This window comes from Meriones unguiculatus, chromosome 16 (assembly GCF_030254825.1).
Source record: "Meriones unguiculatus strain TT.TT164.6M chromosome 16, Bangor_MerUng_6.1, whole genome shotgun sequence".
NCBI lineage: Eukaryota > Metazoa > Chordata > Mammalia > Rodentia > Muridae > Meriones > Meriones unguiculatus.
Genome location: NC_083363.1, coordinates 35,851,059 through 35,869,871, shown reverse-complemented (window position 1 = coordinate 35,869,871; position 18,813 = coordinate 35,851,059). Strand labels below are relative to the sequence as shown.

At 41.4% G+C, this 18,813-nt stretch overlaps 1 protein-coding gene across 3 annotated transcripts in view; it reads right to left on the bottom strand.

Moving 5' to 3' along the window:
* The window catches only part of Kat2b (lysine acetyltransferase 2B), a 114,893-nt gene that overhangs the window by 32,228 nt on the left and 63,852 nt on the right, over window positions 1-18,813 (bottom strand). For all 3 annotated transcript variants that reach the window (XM_060369662.1, XM_060369661.1, XM_060369660.1), the window contains exons 4-8: window positions 16,453-16,545; window positions 14,394-14,575; window positions 8,232-8,423; window positions 3,322-3,428; window positions 183-305 (exon numbers count right to left, since the gene is read on the bottom strand). In XM_060369662.1, coding sequence (XP_060225645.1) covers window positions 183-305; window positions 3,322-3,428; window positions 8,232-8,423; window positions 14,394-14,575; window positions 16,453-16,545 — 697 coding nt within the window. The remainder of the gene's footprint in view (window positions 1-182; window positions 306-3,321; window positions 3,429-8,231; window positions 8,424-14,393; window positions 14,576-16,452; window positions 16,546-18,813) is intronic.

Here is an 18,813-nt window from a genome sequence, read left to right as displayed (position 1 = left end):
TATAATTATAGTTCTACCCTGTGGGTTTGTCCGTTACACAGCAGTACACTACCAAAGTCAAATGCAAAGTAACATCCGGCCACTAATGTTGTGATGAAATACAACTGATAATGGGTCTGAATCTAGCTCTGGGGTTCCGCCAGTGTGAGCTGCAGTGCTCTCTTACTGTATTGATAGCTTACCTGGGTTTGCTTCAAGCCCAGAAGAGCCTCTGCAGCCAGGACTGGTTCTCCCTCCATTGAGCAGCTCATGGGAAGAGGAGTTTGAACTGAATGATGCTGTCCCAGTAACAGGAGGACTGATGACTGCCCCAAGAGAAGGAAAAGAGGGAGTTACATGGCTCCTTTCTTTGACAAGTACACATGAGACCATAAGACCATCCTAGGACTGACCAACACCATAAAAGCCATGCTAAAGCAAAACCACAGAGCACCAAGATACTAGGCAATCATGGATTATAACTCACTGAACAAAATAACAATGTATCCAAGCCCATGCTGATAACATACTGAACAAACAAGAAGGTAAAGCTCTCTTCATACAGACATACGCCAGGAAGTAAATAAGGAAAAATGTTTGTTCTTTTAAAAATCAAATCATTCATTCAATAAATAAACATGTCACCACTTGGTAGCTATCCTGATAAAACTATTTAAAGACAATTGAGTGTGGAGGCTAAACTTTGTGAGTATAATTGAAAAGGTAGTGTGTTGACAGAGCCTAAAAGTTGTTCCCTTGAAGAATGTTCCTGAAATGAAGAAAGCCAGAGGGATTCACATTAACAAGTTATCAAGCCCTACACCAAGAGTAGTAGACAAGCCTCATCTCCAGCCTCCAAAGGTGATGGAAACTATTAATATGCTGTTTTACCATGAAAAGAGGTAAAAATGATAGGCAGCCCATCCATTTGATGACATTGCATCCAGATACACTGACTGGCTTTAACAAGAACATCATTCCCACGTAAGAGAATGTCTTTTACTCTGAAAGGAGTTGATAAGTAGGAATACTTGTAATTGTGAATTGATTTCTTGAGAAAATACATACAGTCTACCTAAAAATTCAGTACAGGTGGTAGTTTGAATGAGAAATGCTCCCCATAAGCTCTTTTATACTTGGTTCAATATAAAAATATTTGGTGGTGCTGTTTGTGGACGTCATTTAACACAAAGGTGAAGCTTTGCTGAAAAAAAGTACATCACTGAAGGCAGACTTTATAGATTTATAGCTTCACCACACTCTCTTCCCGCCTTCTCTGCTTCCCATGAGAATGAAATGTGATTAGGCAGCTTCCTGCTCCTGCCACCAGCCTCCACTCCTTCCCAGCAATCATGGACTCTTGTCTTGTCCTCTGGAAAAGTAACCAAAAATAAACTCTTCCCTCTATATAAGTTAGTTTTGGTCATGGTGTTTCATCACAGCAACAAAAATGTTGATATAACAGAGGTATGGGGAGGTACGTGTCTGTGTTCGTGTGTGTGTGTGTGTGTGTGTGTTCATGTATGGGTGGATGTGAATGTAGGTAGGTGGGTGTTGAGGCAGAGGACACACATGCAAAGTAAATGAGAAGGGATGGATGGGAAGGGAGCAATTCTTACTTATTTTAAGCGTGTCAGTTCCTAGAACTGGAATGCCTTATTTTAAGCTTGTAACTGCTCTGTACATCTGAGATTTGTTTCCAAATAAAGTGTGTTGGTGCTTTTCATTATACGGTGTCGGATGTTGTTTGGCTGGGCGTGTCATTGATTTGTAGCTGAAGAGGTGAGAGATGGTAGGTAGTGAACACTCCCAGTAATGCTACAGCATTGGTACCCAAAGTAGCCAATCCCTGAGCTTTCTCAGGCAGTAGTGGTTCACTCCGCACATGTCCCCAGCAGCCTCGTCAGGGCCAGGTGACAGTGAGCCACCAACCCCTGACACTTAACTGTAGGCAACTGAATCACAATAAAAATGGGGTACAGTAGCACCTGCACTCTCAGCTAATTGGCAGAAGGTTGCTTCAGCCCAACAGTTTAAGGCTAGTCCAGGCAACGTAGAGAGATTCTGCCCTCTGCACCTCGAAAAGGCGGCTCAGAATATGCTAAAGAGCAAAGATGACAAACAGGCTTCCGGCATGCAGGCTTCTGAAGAAGCAATGCAAAGAGAACCAGTTCTGGGATCCAGAAGACACTGGAAGAGCTAACAGAACGTCAGAGTCATTATTATGACAGCCACTTATCACTGTGGCATCGCTGTGCAGACATGGCAATTTAGGTGATTACACGCTCCTTTCCCAGCAAAGAATGCAGTGTAATTACAGTAGAACAGGAGATGACAGCTCACTTCAGTAACTTCTGGATTCATGTAACACCAGAGTATATGGTCTACCGTTAGGGTACAGTCTTAGGCACAGAAACAACCTCTGCCTTGTGCATCCTGAGCTATGGCTGGTAATCTGACCAGAAGTTAAGCAGAGGGGAACTAAACAGCAATGTCATTCCAACTGTACATGGATGTCAAAATCCCTAGCACATTATAAAGATGTGCTTGGCACTGATAAAGGTAATAGCAAGAACGATCTCGTCTCATTCAGAAATACTTTGCATACTGAAACCAGGATCACCTTCTTTGATCCACCATTCCACTATCTTTCATAAATAGATATCACAGTTGAAAAAGCCAGACTAAGGCTTGATTGCTAGACATATCTTGCCAATAACTGCTATTATGATTTGAATATGAAATGTCCCCCATAGGCTCATAGAGTTGAACAGTTGGTCCCTAGTGCTCTTTTGGACAGTTATAAAACCAGCATGAAGTGAACCCTTGCTGGAAGACATACACCTGAGGGGAGGCTTTGAGATTTTATGCTCTGACCCCTACTTTCTCTCTCTCAACTTTCTGTGTGATAATAACATGCAATCAGACAGCTTCCTGTGCCTGCTACCATGCCTTCCCTTGCCTGCTGCCATGGCTTCCCTTCCCCTGCCTGTTGCCACAGCTGACAGACTGTTCCTCTTGCATCTCCTGACAGGGATGAGCTACCTGGAATTTGATCCTCCACTAACCAGACTATGCAAACTCAGACTCCCTGTCCTTAATGTGGCTTTAACTGTTTGGTTTGTACTTACTCTGTTCATCAACACAGACGCCGCTGAAGAATTTGAATTTGTACCTGCTTATTCTTTATGAACAGTGATTCTTTATGAACCTATACAAGACGTATAGGTTCTAGTCCTCTATTTCCTTATGAGAAATACAAATAAATGCAAAGTGACCTATAACTGACAACCTGGCTTGACCCCCCTGGTTGCTTTCCAATTCATTTAAAAGGAAAGGTACCTGTTTGGATTCCTAGTGGGCTGGTTCTGGAGGAGGCTGAGAGAAAATCCTGATCCCAGATAGGAGAGTTTTGACTATATACTTCTTCTTCCAACATAGACAGAAACCTAGGCACAAAAATAATAAAAAGAGTGAGCTTCTAAAATTTACAAGTATTCCCCAAGGCCCAGAGACCCATCTTGGAAGAGGGAACAAAAAGACTCTAAGAAGCAGATATCAGGAAGGACTGAAGCATTTTACTATTCTCTGGGCATGAAGAACTACCACATTCAGTAACTCACAGTTCCTGTGACTGCCTATACAAGCCCTGTATAAGATCAAAGCAGTCAACATTTCACGGTGGCGTGGGGGCAGGGCTCACAAACACACAACCCAGCTGAGGAGTTGTTGACAGTCGATGGCTTCTAGGAAGGGAAAAGTCATTTTAAGGGTCGCTCCAGATAGGTCAAGCATAATGGTAAGGGTAGGGGCAGCACAAAGTAGACTTCCACACAAAGTGTAGAAGAGAGGTGGGGTGGATCTGGGAGAAGTAGGTGGGAATTAAAATGATCAAAATACACGAAATTTTTCAAAGAATTAATAACAATATTTTAATTAAAAAATTGGTGGGCTGGAGAGATGGCTCAGTGGTTAAGAGCACTTTCTGCTCTTCCAGGGTTCAACTCCCAGCACCCACATGGCAGTTTACAACTGTCTGTAACCCCAATTCCAAGAGATTTGACACCTTCACACTGATACACATAAAATAAAATTTTTAAAATTCTTTTTGAAAAATAGGAGCAGGAAAAATGGATGAATGGTTAAGAGCATTGGCAGCTCTTCCAGAGGACCCAGGTTCAATTTGCAGCACCCGCATGGTGGCTCACAAGCATCTGTAACTTCAGTTCCAGACACTCTGATGCCCTCTTCTGGCTTGCCTGGACACCTGGCAGGCACAGGGTGCACAGATACACACTCTGGCAAAACAGCCACACAAATAAAATAAAAACTTTTTAAATAAATAAAAAATAAGCCATTAATTTAATTTATCGCCAGAAAACAAAGGCCTCAGCAACCTTCTTAGAACACGGTTCCCACTTCAACTACAAAGTCCATTAGAATTACAGACGAGTGATGATTTCGGATGGGCATTCCTGTGCATTCAAATATAGACAAATGATTCTACAGCACTTCCTTTTAACCCTGCTTAGTTGGTAGGACATGGGCTTCAGAGTACTAACCAAATGATATATCCTTGGGTGAGGCTCACAGCAGATTCCAACTGTCTATGTGGCTGTCACCGGCGTCACCACCACCAATGTTGTTTTGTACTGATTATGCACCTGCACTGTGCCTGCACCACTTCTGGAGCAACTTCATATTGAATCAGCCTCATCTCCTCTGTGAGTTAGGTATCTCCTATCACACAACTCTTATTGTTTGACAGTGTTGTGACAGATTGATGCCCTTAGCTGAGCTTCATAAAGCCACTATGAAGTAGAATCCACTGCACCATGGAAACATGGAAGCTGCAGAAGGGTTAAATACCCACGCCACAGTCCCATGACTCCTAACAGCATGGTCGGAATTAGGACTGGTGGTGAATTACTGTACTGAGTACAGTAACCCACAATAAACCTACCGCATCTCAATTTTTGGAGGCTAACAGCATTAGATAGCCCAATGTCATCACAGATTACTTTTTTCCCCATTTCTAATCCAGGGAGGAAAAATAAAAATGCATAAAAGGAGAGAAAAGAAAGGGGAGAAGAAAGGGACGTGAGAAATTAATGAGTGGAGCTGGAAAAGAAGGGAAAGGAAAAGGAGGAAGGAGGCTTGTAACAATTCAGAAACCAGACTCTGGTGGCACCAGTCTGTAACCCCAGCTACTTAGGAAGCTAAGGCAGAAAGATCACCATTTCAAAACCAGTCTGGGCAATTCAGAAAAGGACCCTGTATTTAAGAAGCAAAAACCACACAGGCCTTTAATCCCAGCACTTGGGAAGCAGAAGCCAGTGAACCTCTGTGAGTTCAAGGCCAGCCTGGTCTGCAGAGTTAGTTCCAGGACATCAGGCCAGGGTTGTTACACAGAGAAACCCTGTCTTGGAAAAAACAAAAACAAAAACAAAACAAAAAAACCCCCCAGCAACAACAAAAAGCCCTAAATTCAATCCCAGTACTACAAAAATGACTAATAGCTGGGTATATATATGTCTTTGATCATAGCACTCGGGAGGCAAGGCAAGAGGATCTCTGTGAGTTCAAAGCAGCCTACTCTACATAACAAGTTCCAGACCAAGAAATCAGGGCTGCACAGTGAGTTTCTGTCTCAAAAAAATAAGTGATGTGGGGAGTGGGGAGTAGGAAGAGTTGAGGGAGGGAAAAATATGAGAGAATAATAATAAAAGAAAAGAAATAATAAAGGCAAGCAGTGAGAGAAGACAGCATATGAAGTAGGTTCTAGCTGTCCATCTGACACCTATAGCCAGAGATTTGAAGAACACCTCAGACTTTCAATATATGTGGTTCCATAGCAAAAACTGTAGATATAAATCTCCAACAACCTTAAATGTTGTCATATTCTATTGAAGGGAATTTAAAAGGAGAAGTGGGAGGTAGTTTTAACCTACCATTAGTAACAGAGAAGAACAGAAAGCAGCCTTGATTTCTCAGCTCAATGCACAAGCATGCCAGAACTGCAAGCTTAAGAGCAACACCCTATAATTAGCAAATATCTACAAAGAGCAAAATAATTTTACTATTCAAAAAAAATCCATCACTATGCAAAGTAATTAATTTTTTTTTCCATTAGCACTATAAATGGGTGTAGGGCTCAGGGTCACTCTTTATCCCTTGACAGAGATAGACGGGTATGGACTAAAGACAAAATGCTCCTTAAGTGGCAAATTAGAAACATTAAGTGTGAAATGGCTTTAACATGGAAGAAGAGAGCTTAAAATGACCGAAAGGTGGCCTCTGTGGTGCAGAATGATCAGAATCACACCCCTTCTATCTAGAGTAGCATACAACCCATACTTTTATCTGTAATTTTATATATTTCATGACTGTAATCTTGCTTCCTCATGACCTTGCCTCCATTTCATATGCAGGTTTTCTTAGAAAAAAAAATTGGTACTGCAAATGTTGAGTGCTCAGTTCAAGCTTCTCAATGTTATCCACAACATGCTCTAAATCAGCCTTTGGATTCAGATTAAACAGTCAAAGAAAGTTCAGTAATCTCAATCAGAAAACAATCGCTATTGTTGCTGCTTGTGTATGCACATACACATATGTAAACACGTGTATTGATGAAGGCAAAAACTCTATTACTGAGGGACATCTCCAGCCCTTGAACCTTTTTGTTTTATTTATTTATTTATCTATCTATTTATTTATTTATTTATTGCTGCTTAGCTTTAATTTTTTTAATTGGCTTACAAATTAACAGATTTCTATACAGGAAATCCACAAATCTAAATATTTCCACAAATCTAAATACTTCCACAAATCTAAATATTAGTATTTCCAAAATCATAATTTCAGTAGTCTTTGAGCAGACAATACAAAACTGTCTCTCTCAGTATGTTCCAAATCAATTAGTTTTCACTGAGAAAGGAAAGAAAAGCTATGTCACTCCCCGGTACTTCTGAAACCTTTACTCTTTACTACTAGACACCAATCTAGGCAGAATAAAAAGTAAAAAAATAAACCCTCCACCCCCCCAAAAAAACCCTTACTATCTCATTCACTTGTTGCTATCTTTGCTCAACAAGCCAAGAGCTGTACCTTCACTTACCCTACACCCCTCCCCAGCAGCCAGTCTCTTAGCATAAACTAATGTCTCTAGCCTGAGGATGTAGTTCAGTGGCAGAGCGCAGGCCTCACTGGGTTTCACCCTAAGCAAATGGAAGGGGGAAACAAAAACCTTGTGTTCCCAAAGCCCAGAATATAGCACTTCAACTTCCTATAGCTTTAACATATTTTCTGGAAGATGATGAATCCTGCAGAGCAAGATCCAAAAGTCACAGATGCGTGTGCACATTCCGAAGTACAAAGCTGAACTGAAAGAAGCCTCTACCCCAGCTCTGCCAGGCTGCTTTTGAAAGGGTGAGAGGCAGGAGTGAAGAGGCAGGCAGTTCTCCAGGGCTCAGAGAGAAGTGGAAAAATGGGCTTTTCTGTGATCCCTGAATAAGCAAAAACTGCAGCTACATGCTCTCCCTAACCCATTTTTAACATCCTGGTAGATGAAACGCAGTGAGCAAAATGTTGGCCGCATCTGCACAAGACTGGCCTCTCAACAGGAAGTCACAGACAAGGAGTATCCCTTAATGCTAAGCTATTGGTACTGATCGACTCTGGGGGTGAAGAGATATCATCTTCCACTGTGTACCCACTGGTGAACCATAGAATCCAATAAATACTTTCAATGCCATAGCAACACAGACAGCTCTGGTAGAAGACAGAGGGACATAACCTAACAAGAGTATGTGAATGTAGAAATTAGTATGGAAGCGGGGTTATGCAATAAAAGAGTAGAGGTGAGAGCAATCAGAACATATTATGTACATGTATCAATTGTCAAAGAACAAATTTGATTAATTTAAAAAGTGCTGGTCAGAAATAGAAGCATATGCCTTTAACCCCAGCATGCAGGAAGCAGAAACAGGCAAATTTCTGGGTCTGAAACAGCCTGGTCTACATAGTGAGTTCAAAGACAGCCAGGGTCTCAAATAATATATATGCAAATAAAACCAAAAAAGTTCTGGTTTCCTGTCTGGAACGCAGAAACATCTCCTGAGAACTGAGGGTCCTTCTTCCTCTCAGGATGCTTTCTCTGGCGTTCATGATGTTGGTACTTAAGTGGATGTTGGCACGTTCTCCACAACCTCAGGCCCTAGGATAAAGCAAAGCCCCACAAGCACACCCCTTACTTTGGGAAATGTGTGAGGATTAGGGTGCGTTTCTCAAGAGGCAGTTTGTCTTTTTCCTGTCTGGCTTGTTCCAGGAGCTGTCGCCTCATGATGGTGAAGACTGAGCGAAGCAATGTTCTCCCAAACACCTTTGTGGTTTCGTACCGAGGCAGGCTGTCACAGAACTGCGGTACATTGCAGTAGCACAGCCACCTGCAAAAAGAGGAGACAAGTTCCTTGAGTAGGCCTGCCCAGCCTCAGTCATCCAAATCAGTCAGTCACAGTGACCATCCAGACAGCGAAGCTCAGTTGAAGGAACTAGGCCTTGGATGACAGACAACACGATCAGCCAACATGAACACTACCAAGTAGCAAGCCCAGGATGAGATCAGCTGACACTCAGGCACTGCCTGTGACTACCTGTGGGTCCCCTCCCATTCTGCCATTATGCATGGAGCCTGGAATCCAATACTGCTTTGCCAGTTGACTACCGAAGTGGAAAGATTACGTTGTTCAGTGGCCACTTTCTTGCCTCTAAAGCAGGGCCAAGTCACAGCTACTTCACTGGATTCTCTATGGAATGAGTATGTGAATGGTACAGAGTGTAATTTGAGTTCATATTAAAATTACAGGCTTGGACTGATGGCCTATAATCCTAGCACTTTGGATGCTAAAAAGGATGAGTACGAAAGATTCATCCCAACATTCTTGCAGGTAAGTTTCTGTGGTCCAAGGGGGAGAATCTCTACCTAACACCAAGAAAGTGTGGCTGCCTGCGTTGCTGACTCTAGGGAAGTGAAAATGTGGCACAATCAGAGGTGTTGTGAGGTATAATCCTGTCACTGTTTATGTAAAGTCAGATTCAAATAGATCACAGCAATCAGAAAACCTATTAGTCTGAATGTCCTCTTTTCAAAGACAGTAGGTAAGCATCTGAAAAATGTATCTAACACATCTAAGTGGCCTAAAAAAACTTGTCTAATTATAGAGTTGGGAAATTACATCTTTCTTTAAATTTGGTAAGTTTAAGTTATTTTAATAGTATAAAGTACTTAAAACTAAGAAAAATTTAAAGAAGAAAGCATGTATGTAAAGTGGGGTTTGAGATGTAGCTCAGAGGTGAGTGCTTGCACAGCATGAGCAAGGTCCTGAGTTTGATCCCAGAACTGAAAAGAAAAATAAATAAATAAACTATATAAGTAAAAAACAACAACAAAAAGGTAATGGAAGAATTTCCTTTTGTGAGGTCACTCAAAGGGGAAGCCACTTGCTGCTAAGCCTAACATCCAAAGTTCCATCCCTGAGACCCAGACAGTAGAAGGAAAGAACCAAATCCCACAAGTAGTTTCTTGACCTACACACACACACACACACACACACACACACACACACACTTTTGTTTCTTATGATATATGAGTGAGTGAATGAATGAATGAACGAACGAATGGCCTAGACAACATTCTGTTACCACTGACGCAGAAGAAGATAAAGAGCCTTAAGACTGCTGAAAACCCAGTCATGTGCAAGAAGTAATAAGCTTTGACCATCTGTCACCTGGGTACACTCTGCAAGCTCAAAGTCAAAACTGCTTTCAGCACTGTAGGCTGGGAGGAGAACCCCAGTTTGTTTGATCTAACCACAGGTTGATGCAAGCTTTGCAACTCCCAGGAACAGCAACAAGCACAGATCATAGGAGTCCCAGAGTGTGGCTCCAAACTAGGGAAACCCCGTGGGAATGTGTCATTTTGCAAACCATCCTCTTCCAGGTCAATGCTGCTTCCTGAATATCAAAACCCTTCTTCCTCCCCTCAGTGAGGGAGGATGCTAACAGATAAGCTGAAGTGAGGACAGGAATAAACAGCATGCTGTTGCACATTTCTGTGGCCTCATTTTTTCTTTCTTTGTTTTCTTCCACCTCATTCTGTATCTAACCCCTGCCCTCTCCTATGTGTGGTGAAACTGGAGCATTGGTGTTTCTGGAAGGCTAAGGCAGGAGGTTGGCAAGCCCAACACCAATCTGAGCTACACAAAGAAGGGGGAAGGGAAAGAAGGAGGGAGGGAAAGAGAGAAGATGGGTAGAAAAACAGAAAAAAAGAAAAAGGCTTCTCCCCTGCTCCTTACCCCACCCACATACTCTGAGACAGTCTTACTCTATAGTCTAGCCTGGCCTTGAACTCACAGCAGTCCTGCTACCTCAGGCTCCTAAGCACTGGGGTTACAGGAATGAACCGCTTCTTAGGAAGAAGGATGTTAGTATTACTGTATCTGCCTTGATCCACTTGCTTTTTTCTTTTTAAATCTTATTTTATGTGTATGTCTACTTTGTACATGTATGTACATGTACCATGTGTGCCTGGTAACCAAGGAGGCGACAGTGATCCCTTGGAATTACAGGTGAGCTACCAAATATGAATGCTGAGAGCCACACACAGATTCTCTGCAAGAACAGTGTGTGCTCTTAACCACTGAGCAATCGCCCCAGATTCACAATCTTATAATTCTGTGCTACTTCTCTTTTCTTCACCCCTCTCCCACCTCTCTCAACTTTCTCTTACTGTTTCATGTTCAATTATTATTTTGTAATAATTTTTATTTTTACTTATTTATTGAAGTAGTGACCCTGTTAGCCACGAAAAGGAAGCATTAGTTATTCTGTAATTCCAAAACTCAACTCCTGAAGCCACCGTTCCTGGACGTGCACAGTGCTCACACAGTGAGGTGGAAAGAGTTTCTGCTGATGAGAGGAGGACAACTCAGTAACGAATCACGAAAAGATAAATGTATGAGCAAGCTGGCTGCAAGCCTTCATAAACCAGAAGTTCAACTCCATGCAACTCCGATTATCCTGACACTAGTTAAGATTTGACATTAAAATACGGGAAACCAGGCTGGAGTTGCACAATAACTGGTGCGGTGCTTACTTTGCACGCAGGCCCATGTTCAGTCCTCAACTCGGTATAAACCAGGCTTGATAGTGCCCTTCATAATTCCAGCACACTTTTCTTGTTGTTGTTGTTGTTTTATTTTTCAAGACAGGGTTTCTCTGTGTAGCTTTGGCTGCCCTGGAACTTGCTGTGTAGACCCGGCTAACCTCGCACTCACAGAGATCCACCTGCCTCTGTCTCCCATGCCAGGCCCGTCACTCCAGCACACATTTAATCACAGTATCTGGGAAGTTTCCACACTGATATAAATAGATGGCAATACTTTTGATAAAGAATAAAGAGTTGTTTCGATTTTCTATTTATTATCCCCCTTCCCCTCAGTCAGAGCCTCATGTAAACTGGCCTTGAACTCAAGGGCCTCCTACTTCAACCCCCCAAGTGCTGGGGTTAAAAACATGTGCCACCACAGCTAGCTAATTTATTGTTTCCAATGTACATACTAATTACACATGTGGCTCCCATCCAGAGTTCATATCTGTATCTGATATCTGAGCAGTGCTAACTTAGGTCTAAAGTGCATTTCAAGCATCTGACACTCAAGGAGGTGGCATTTCTGTTCCAAAGAGATGGTTTATACATATTTTAATAAAAGCTTTTGTTGTCTGTTTTTATTTTGTTTTTGTTTTGATAGTAGTGGTAGTAGTGCGGCATTGTTTGCTTGTTTGTTTGTTTGTTTGTTTGTTTTGAGATAGGGTCCCTCTGTGTAGCCCTGGCTGGCCTGGAACTAGCTGTGGAGAGCAGGCTGGCTTCAAACTCAAAGATCCACCTTCTCTACCTCTCAAGTATTAGGATTAAGTGAATGTGCCACCACAAATGGCTAACCTGTAATTTAAAACTTAAAACACTTTATCTTCTATTCATAATAGTAACAAGCAATGCTGTTAAACATGCATCATTTATTTTGTATTTGAGGTGGGGTCGCCTATAGCTCAGTCTGGCCTTGACCTCGTGACCCACCCGGATTCACATCCCCAGGACTAAGATTACAAGCAGGTGTTACCTCAAGTTGCTTTTTATTTTATACTGAATAAAGCTTCACAGGTTAGCTCTGGAACTAGCACCATCATCTCTTGAGTCCAGTATTCACCACAAATCCTATTTGACTCATTTTCACGCTGATGGTGTGTTCCATAAGCACGGGTTTGGGTTTGTTTTGTTTTGTTTTGTTTTTTGTAATTGCTTCCAACTTGGCTGGGTTTGTCTCCTTTCTTCCCTTTCTTCATCAAAGGGCATGACTGTGAAACCAGGGAGTTGAGTGAATCTACATTTCCTATTATAAAAAGAGGCTCTTGATCTAGAAATGAACAGGTCCCAGTGCATATGGGGACTTATCCACTGCCTCTCTGGGCAGGTTTATCTTCTGCTGTTTTCATATGCTGTCACAGCTTCAAAAGTCTCACGCAAATAGTAGTCCAGTAGTCTCATCTATTTTCCAGCTATACAACCCAACATTGGCAGACTGTTTTAGACAGCATTAGGTGGGAGGTGGAAACAAAACCCAAAATCTTCCCTGCACCTGTTCTGTGCCAGACAGCAGTGCAAACTTCCCACAGAATACAACTCCACAGAAAAGGAAACTGAAGATTGGGGAAGAAGAGATTGGTTTACAGCTTACAAAGAGAGCACTGAGCCCACTCAAACCCCAACTGCTGTTTTGCTATTCCTTCCGTATCTATAAATACATGACACATTTCTTGACAATTCCCAAGTGCCACCCATACTATTATTTTGGTTTGGTTTTGGTTGGTTTGTTTTTTGTTTGTTTTTGGTTTTTTTTTGTTTTGTTTTCTGTGTAGTTCTGGCTGTCCTGGAACTCACTCTGTAGACCTGAGTGAGCCCCAACACAGAAATCTGCCTGCCTCTGCTTCCCAAGCAATCTGATTAAAGGTATATACCACAACACCCAGCTTTATTTTTCTAAAATGTGCCAATGTCTCCTATGTTTCTTTTACATTTAATTCTCTCTCTAGTCCTTCTCTTCTACCCCAAAACCTTATATACAGGGCTTCTAAGTATCCTGTAGCCCAGGCTAGCCTGGAACTCACAATCCTCCTGCCTCTGCTTCCTGAGTACTTGAGATCATAGGTATGCACACACATACCTTTTCATATCTATTCTTTTATTTATTTGCTTGTCTCTTTTTTTTTTCTTGATAAAACAATTTTCTTCAGGAACAGCTATGAAGACAGGCTTGGTAGTATACACCTATAATCTCAGAATTCATGACACTGAGACAAAAAGATCCTATGTTAAAACCAGGCTGCACTATATAGTGAGTCCAAGGCTACCTGGCTACATGCACCCTATCTCAAACAAATACACATGTTTGTTTTCTAATTTATCCTTCATGTCTGGCTTTTTTCAGTTTATGTGATATTGTGCCCCTCTGATTAAAATTAACACACAAAAAAAGTTAAATTTTAAAAATACAAGCTACGAGCCAGTTGTGGTATTGCACGCCTTTATCCCATCTCTCAGGGGAGCAGAGGAGGTCGGGTCACTGTGAGTTCAAGGCTAGCCTGGTTTATAAAGCAAGTCCAGGACAACCAACGCTACACAAAGAAACCATGTCTTTGAAAAAAAAAAATACAAGCTATGTCCTTGTATTCTCCTTGGAGTCAGGGTCTTGTCATGTAGCTCTAGTTGATCTGGAACTCACTGATGTAGACCAGACTGGTCTTGACAGGGATCGGCCTGCTTCTGCCTCCCAGCTGTGGGAATTAAAGGCATGTGCCACAGGTTCACATAGTTACTTTAAATCAGATAGAAGCCATATTGAAGAAATTTAAAGTTCAAGTTAAATTAACATTATTTAATTGAATATATCCAAAATACTATCAGGGCCAGTGAGATGGCTCAGTGGGTCACAGTATTTGCCACCAAAACCTGAGACTTGGGTTACATTCTTCTGTATGACATAGTAGGAGAGAGCCAATTCTTACAAGTTGTTCTTTGACCTCCACAAAAGTGGCATGGCAGATAGATAGATAGATAGATAGATAGATAGATAGATAGACAGATAGATAGACAGATAGATAGACAGACAGACAGACACAGAGAGAGAGAGATTTAAAAAAAAAACTCAGAACTTGGAAGTTAAGCTACACAGGCATGCTCCCTGAGTAGATGGAGTGAGTCACCATAATAACTGGGCAACCCTCTCTTGCAGAGGCAAATAGTAATTTCGTGTCTGGAAGGTTCTCTCTGGAGCCAGGGTATAGGACTTGAACTTGGTTACCTTGTGTAGTTCTCCTTGTATCCAGAGATGTCATCATTGGGAGACCGCAGTCTCCGCTGAGATGGTGCCTCCAGGTGCCAGTAGTTGATGCGGTTCAGAAACATCTTGGCCAGCTCAACTGTGGTCTGCCTCTCTTTGGATGGCAGGTGACTAAACTTGTACTGTACGAAGTTATTCACCCCCTGAAAAGACGGGAATGCGGCATGTTCACGCAGCTATGTGACCACAGTAACTCAGCGCCACCAGTGAGTTCACTCAGTGGCTATTAACAAAACCCAGACAATTCTCAATAGAAAAATGAAGGCCTCCCCTTTTCTTCAAAAGAAACAGTACTGCCCAGGGAAAAAAAATATTCCCTCTGGTTACAAATGAAGAAGAAGTGACAAAACAGAATATAATTCTGTTCCCAGTTTAATCCTGAAGTATCAAAGAGAAGATCATAGAGACAAATGAAAAGGTCAAAAACCCTATAAAACAAGAAAACATGCAGAATGAGGTTCTTGGATAAATGTTTCTGTATGTGATTCTATTTTTTTAAATTTGCTACCTTATCTAACACTAAAATTTACACCTTTACTAGCACTCTTGGAGTTTTAAAAAGAATATCTGAGGAAGAAAAAACACTCAGAAATGTGCACTTTTCTAAGAGATTGTAGATTAATCTAAATTTTCTATAAAATGCTCCCCTCTCATCACATGAAAGGACAAGAACTGTTATTAGTTTAGAATCAATATGAAACTTAATCTCAGCCAGGTACTGATGGTGCACGTCTTTTACCTCAGCTCTTGGGAGGCAAAGACAGGCAAATCTCTTGAATTTGAGACAAGCCCGATCTGCAGAGTAAGATCCAGGATAGCCAGGGCTACACAAAGAAACCCTGTCTCAAAAAATTGGAAGATGAGGAGGAGGAAAAAAAGAAAATAATAATATATTTTCCCAAAAAACTTACTTATAAAAAGTTATGTATTTAAAAAGACTCTGGTATCATGTTATGATAGTTAGCTCTATAAACTTGACATGACCTAGAAAAGAAATCTTTTTTTTTTCTTTTTCCAAGACAGGGTTTGTAAAAGAGCACTGGCTGTCCTGGACTTGCTTTGTAGAGCAGGCTGCCCTGGAACTCACAGAGACGTGCCTGCCTCTGCCTCTCTGAGTACTGGGATTACAAGTGTGCATCACTACACCAAGCTTGGAAAAGGAGTCTTAAAAAGTGACTGTTTACATTAGGTTGGTTTTGGGGCATGTCTTCAGGAAATGGTTTATTGATTTATTTAATATAGTTTATTGATGTGGGATGAACCAGCCACACTGTAGGTGTAACCTCTAACTGAGGTCCTGATCTGGTCAAGAGTAGAGATACCAAACTGAACTCAGCAAGCCCAAATGCATTCTTTTCTCTCTGCTCCTGACTGTGAATGTGATACAATTAGCTTCTTGGAGTTCCTGCCACTGTAATACTTCCCTGCATGAAGGACTATAACCTGGATTGTAAGCAGAATAAACCTCTTTCTCCTCAAAGCTGCTTTTTAAACTTGGGTACTTTATCACAGTAACAGAAACAAAGCTAGAGTTAGAATTAACTCCCCCATCTCCTTGAGTAACAATGTTTTTCACATCATTAATGAATTCCATCTCCTAAATAGGCTTTTTCAGACAGCACCAAATAAAAAAAAGAACAAAGACTTAATTTTAAGACATGAAGAGCAAGAAAAGGCACATTTTATGAATTCTTACCAACTACACATTCTACTCATTTTTCGCTACATAAAGAGTGGATTCTAAGTGAAAGACACTTCTAACAGACAAAAGCCAGATTATTTATTATACTGGGTGTCCTAGGTGATTTCTATACTCTTTGTGTAAACATTTTCAAGCTGGGTGGGGATGGATGTAAGAACTATAAAGAAACGTAGAAAGAAGCATAAAAGTTCAAGTTAAGAGTATAGCTTAATGGCATATGTTTAGTATTGGCTCTGGGTTTGAGCCCCAGCCAAGAAAAGTTGGGTGGGCCTTCAGCCTTAAATTCATGTAAAAAAGAGCTCCTCAAAATACTTTTACCTGTTCAATACTGGGCTTTTCAAATGGGGGCTTCTTCTCCAAGGAGCCTTCAACCACAGGTTTTCCTCTTTGTAAAATTGACTTTCTCAAGAGCTGCAAAGAAATTATTTTTTAAAACAAACTTTAGTTTGAAAAGTTTTTTATGGTGTGCTTGTGGGTATGTGGTTCAGGTTTTGGGTTTTTGAGACAGGGAGAGTAGTCCAAGCTGACCTTAAACTCATGGCCCTTCTTTCTCAGCTTCAGCTTCCCAAGTACAGGGATTACAGCTACATACCACCAGACCCAGCCTTTGAAACAAATGTGTGTGCCCATGTGAGCACACACATGGACACACACGGACACACACACACTACATGTATTCCTTCCCTTCTAGCCTCCACCGCACATACACTAACCTTTAAGTGGAATCACCAACTATATATCCTACTTCTCCACATAAAAACTAATCCTTAAAAAAAAAAATAGAACTAATCCTAAAATCAAACATGGAAACTCCTAGATATCACAAACTTGCCTTCATGACTTTAAACAGAGCTAGACACCTCTCAATTCCGAGAAGCCTGGACTGATCCTCACACTTTACTCTTCCCTCAGTTTCCCCTTCTTCCCATTTTTGTCTGCTAGAAACCCGTTTAGACTCACTGAGGCTAGCACAGGTAGCTGAAGCTCTTAGAGTCTTAAACACTAGACAATCCAGGATCCACGCTGCATAAAGAAGGCCAAGGACAACCACCATCTGCAGCAGCTGTGCAGCCCATGTGGACTACAGGAATGGGCTCAGAAGCTTGGCGGGAGCATTCTCTCCTTTTCCATTTCCCCTCTATCTTAGAGGCCAGGTGTATGCTCTCAGTGCCCACAAACCAAATACACTGCTTTTAATTCCTGTCCTTGGATCAAAAGCCTCCAAAGAGCAAACAGACAGAAAAGGGACAGAGCCATTTACTCAGAACTAAGCTGAGATTAGTCCTCCACCCTGAGGACTCTGAAGAAGCCCACACTTGGGAGTGAACAATGACCCCTTTTTATCCCTCCCATGATGCTTATGTTTAAAATCTATTTTAAACACGTTTTCTCAGGCTGAGTGTGGTGACTCACACCTAAAATCCCAGGACTTGGAAGGCTGAGACTGGAAGACTGCCATCAATTCAAGGCCATATTGGCTACCTAATGAATTTGAAGCCAAACAAAACTACAGAGTAAAGCCAGATTTCAAGTAAATAAATAACTATGGATATATCTGTGTGTATGCATGATTCATGAACCACAGTTGCATTTGTGGAAGTCAGAAGACAACTAAGGAAAGTCAATTCTCGCCTTCTACACTGTGACTCCTGGGAACTGAACTCAAGGCATCATGCTTGCCTGCAAGCATCTTTGCCCACTGGGCCATCTTGCAAGCCCTTTTTTCTCAGGAACTCCAACTTAAAAAAAAAAAAAGGCACTGAAATTCTTTCCATTCAATCTTATTGAAATCACTCTTAGCTTCCTTCATGTGTTGGCCATGCATTTATTTTCCCTTTCCTTTTCTCCACTTCTGCCTGTGAAGTAAAAGAGGGCAAATATTCTCTGTGATCATAGAAACTGATGAATCCAAAAGACTGAACTTCTCTGTTGATAGGCAGCAGGCATGAGTGCTCAGTACCCACAAACCAAATACACTGTTTTTAATTTCTGCCCTAGGATAAAAAGCCCACAAAGAGCACACAGATAGTAAAGGGTACAGAAAAGGGAGCATGTCACCACAGAGCACAATATCTTCTAGGAGTCCCCATAAAAGCTCTGGGTGTGAACCAGCTATGATCCTTTCAATGTGCCGTGTCTATCTTCACAGAAAATTCGTTGTAATAAAAGTAAGCACTGTGTGTTTCCAATGATAAATATTAATCATGTGTCAGTTGCAATGGAGGCAAGAAAATCAGAATGTTTAGTTCATCTTCAGCTATAGAGTGAGTTTGAAGCTACATGAGATTCCATCTTAACACAAAACTCAGCAAGATTTATCATGATTTTTTAAAACAAGCAATACAGCGACCTGTACTTAATAGCAGTTAAATAAGAGCTACTGCTGCTGCTGCTGCTGCTGCTGCTTCTTTTCTCCTTCCTTCCTTCCTTCCTTCCTTCCTTCCTCAGCCACTTGGGAACTTGATCCATTGTAATATTCACTTTTGAGGTAAAGTGATGTAAACTGGGAGACAATGAACCTATTCAACTATAAAGTGATAGAGCTGAAAAGTGGACATAATGGTTCATTCCACCATCTAAGGACTGCTACAAATTCAAAGCTAGTCCTTGATTCTTACAGGCTGGCCACAGCTACATAGAAAAACACTGTTTCAAACAAACTAAACTACATAGAAAGAC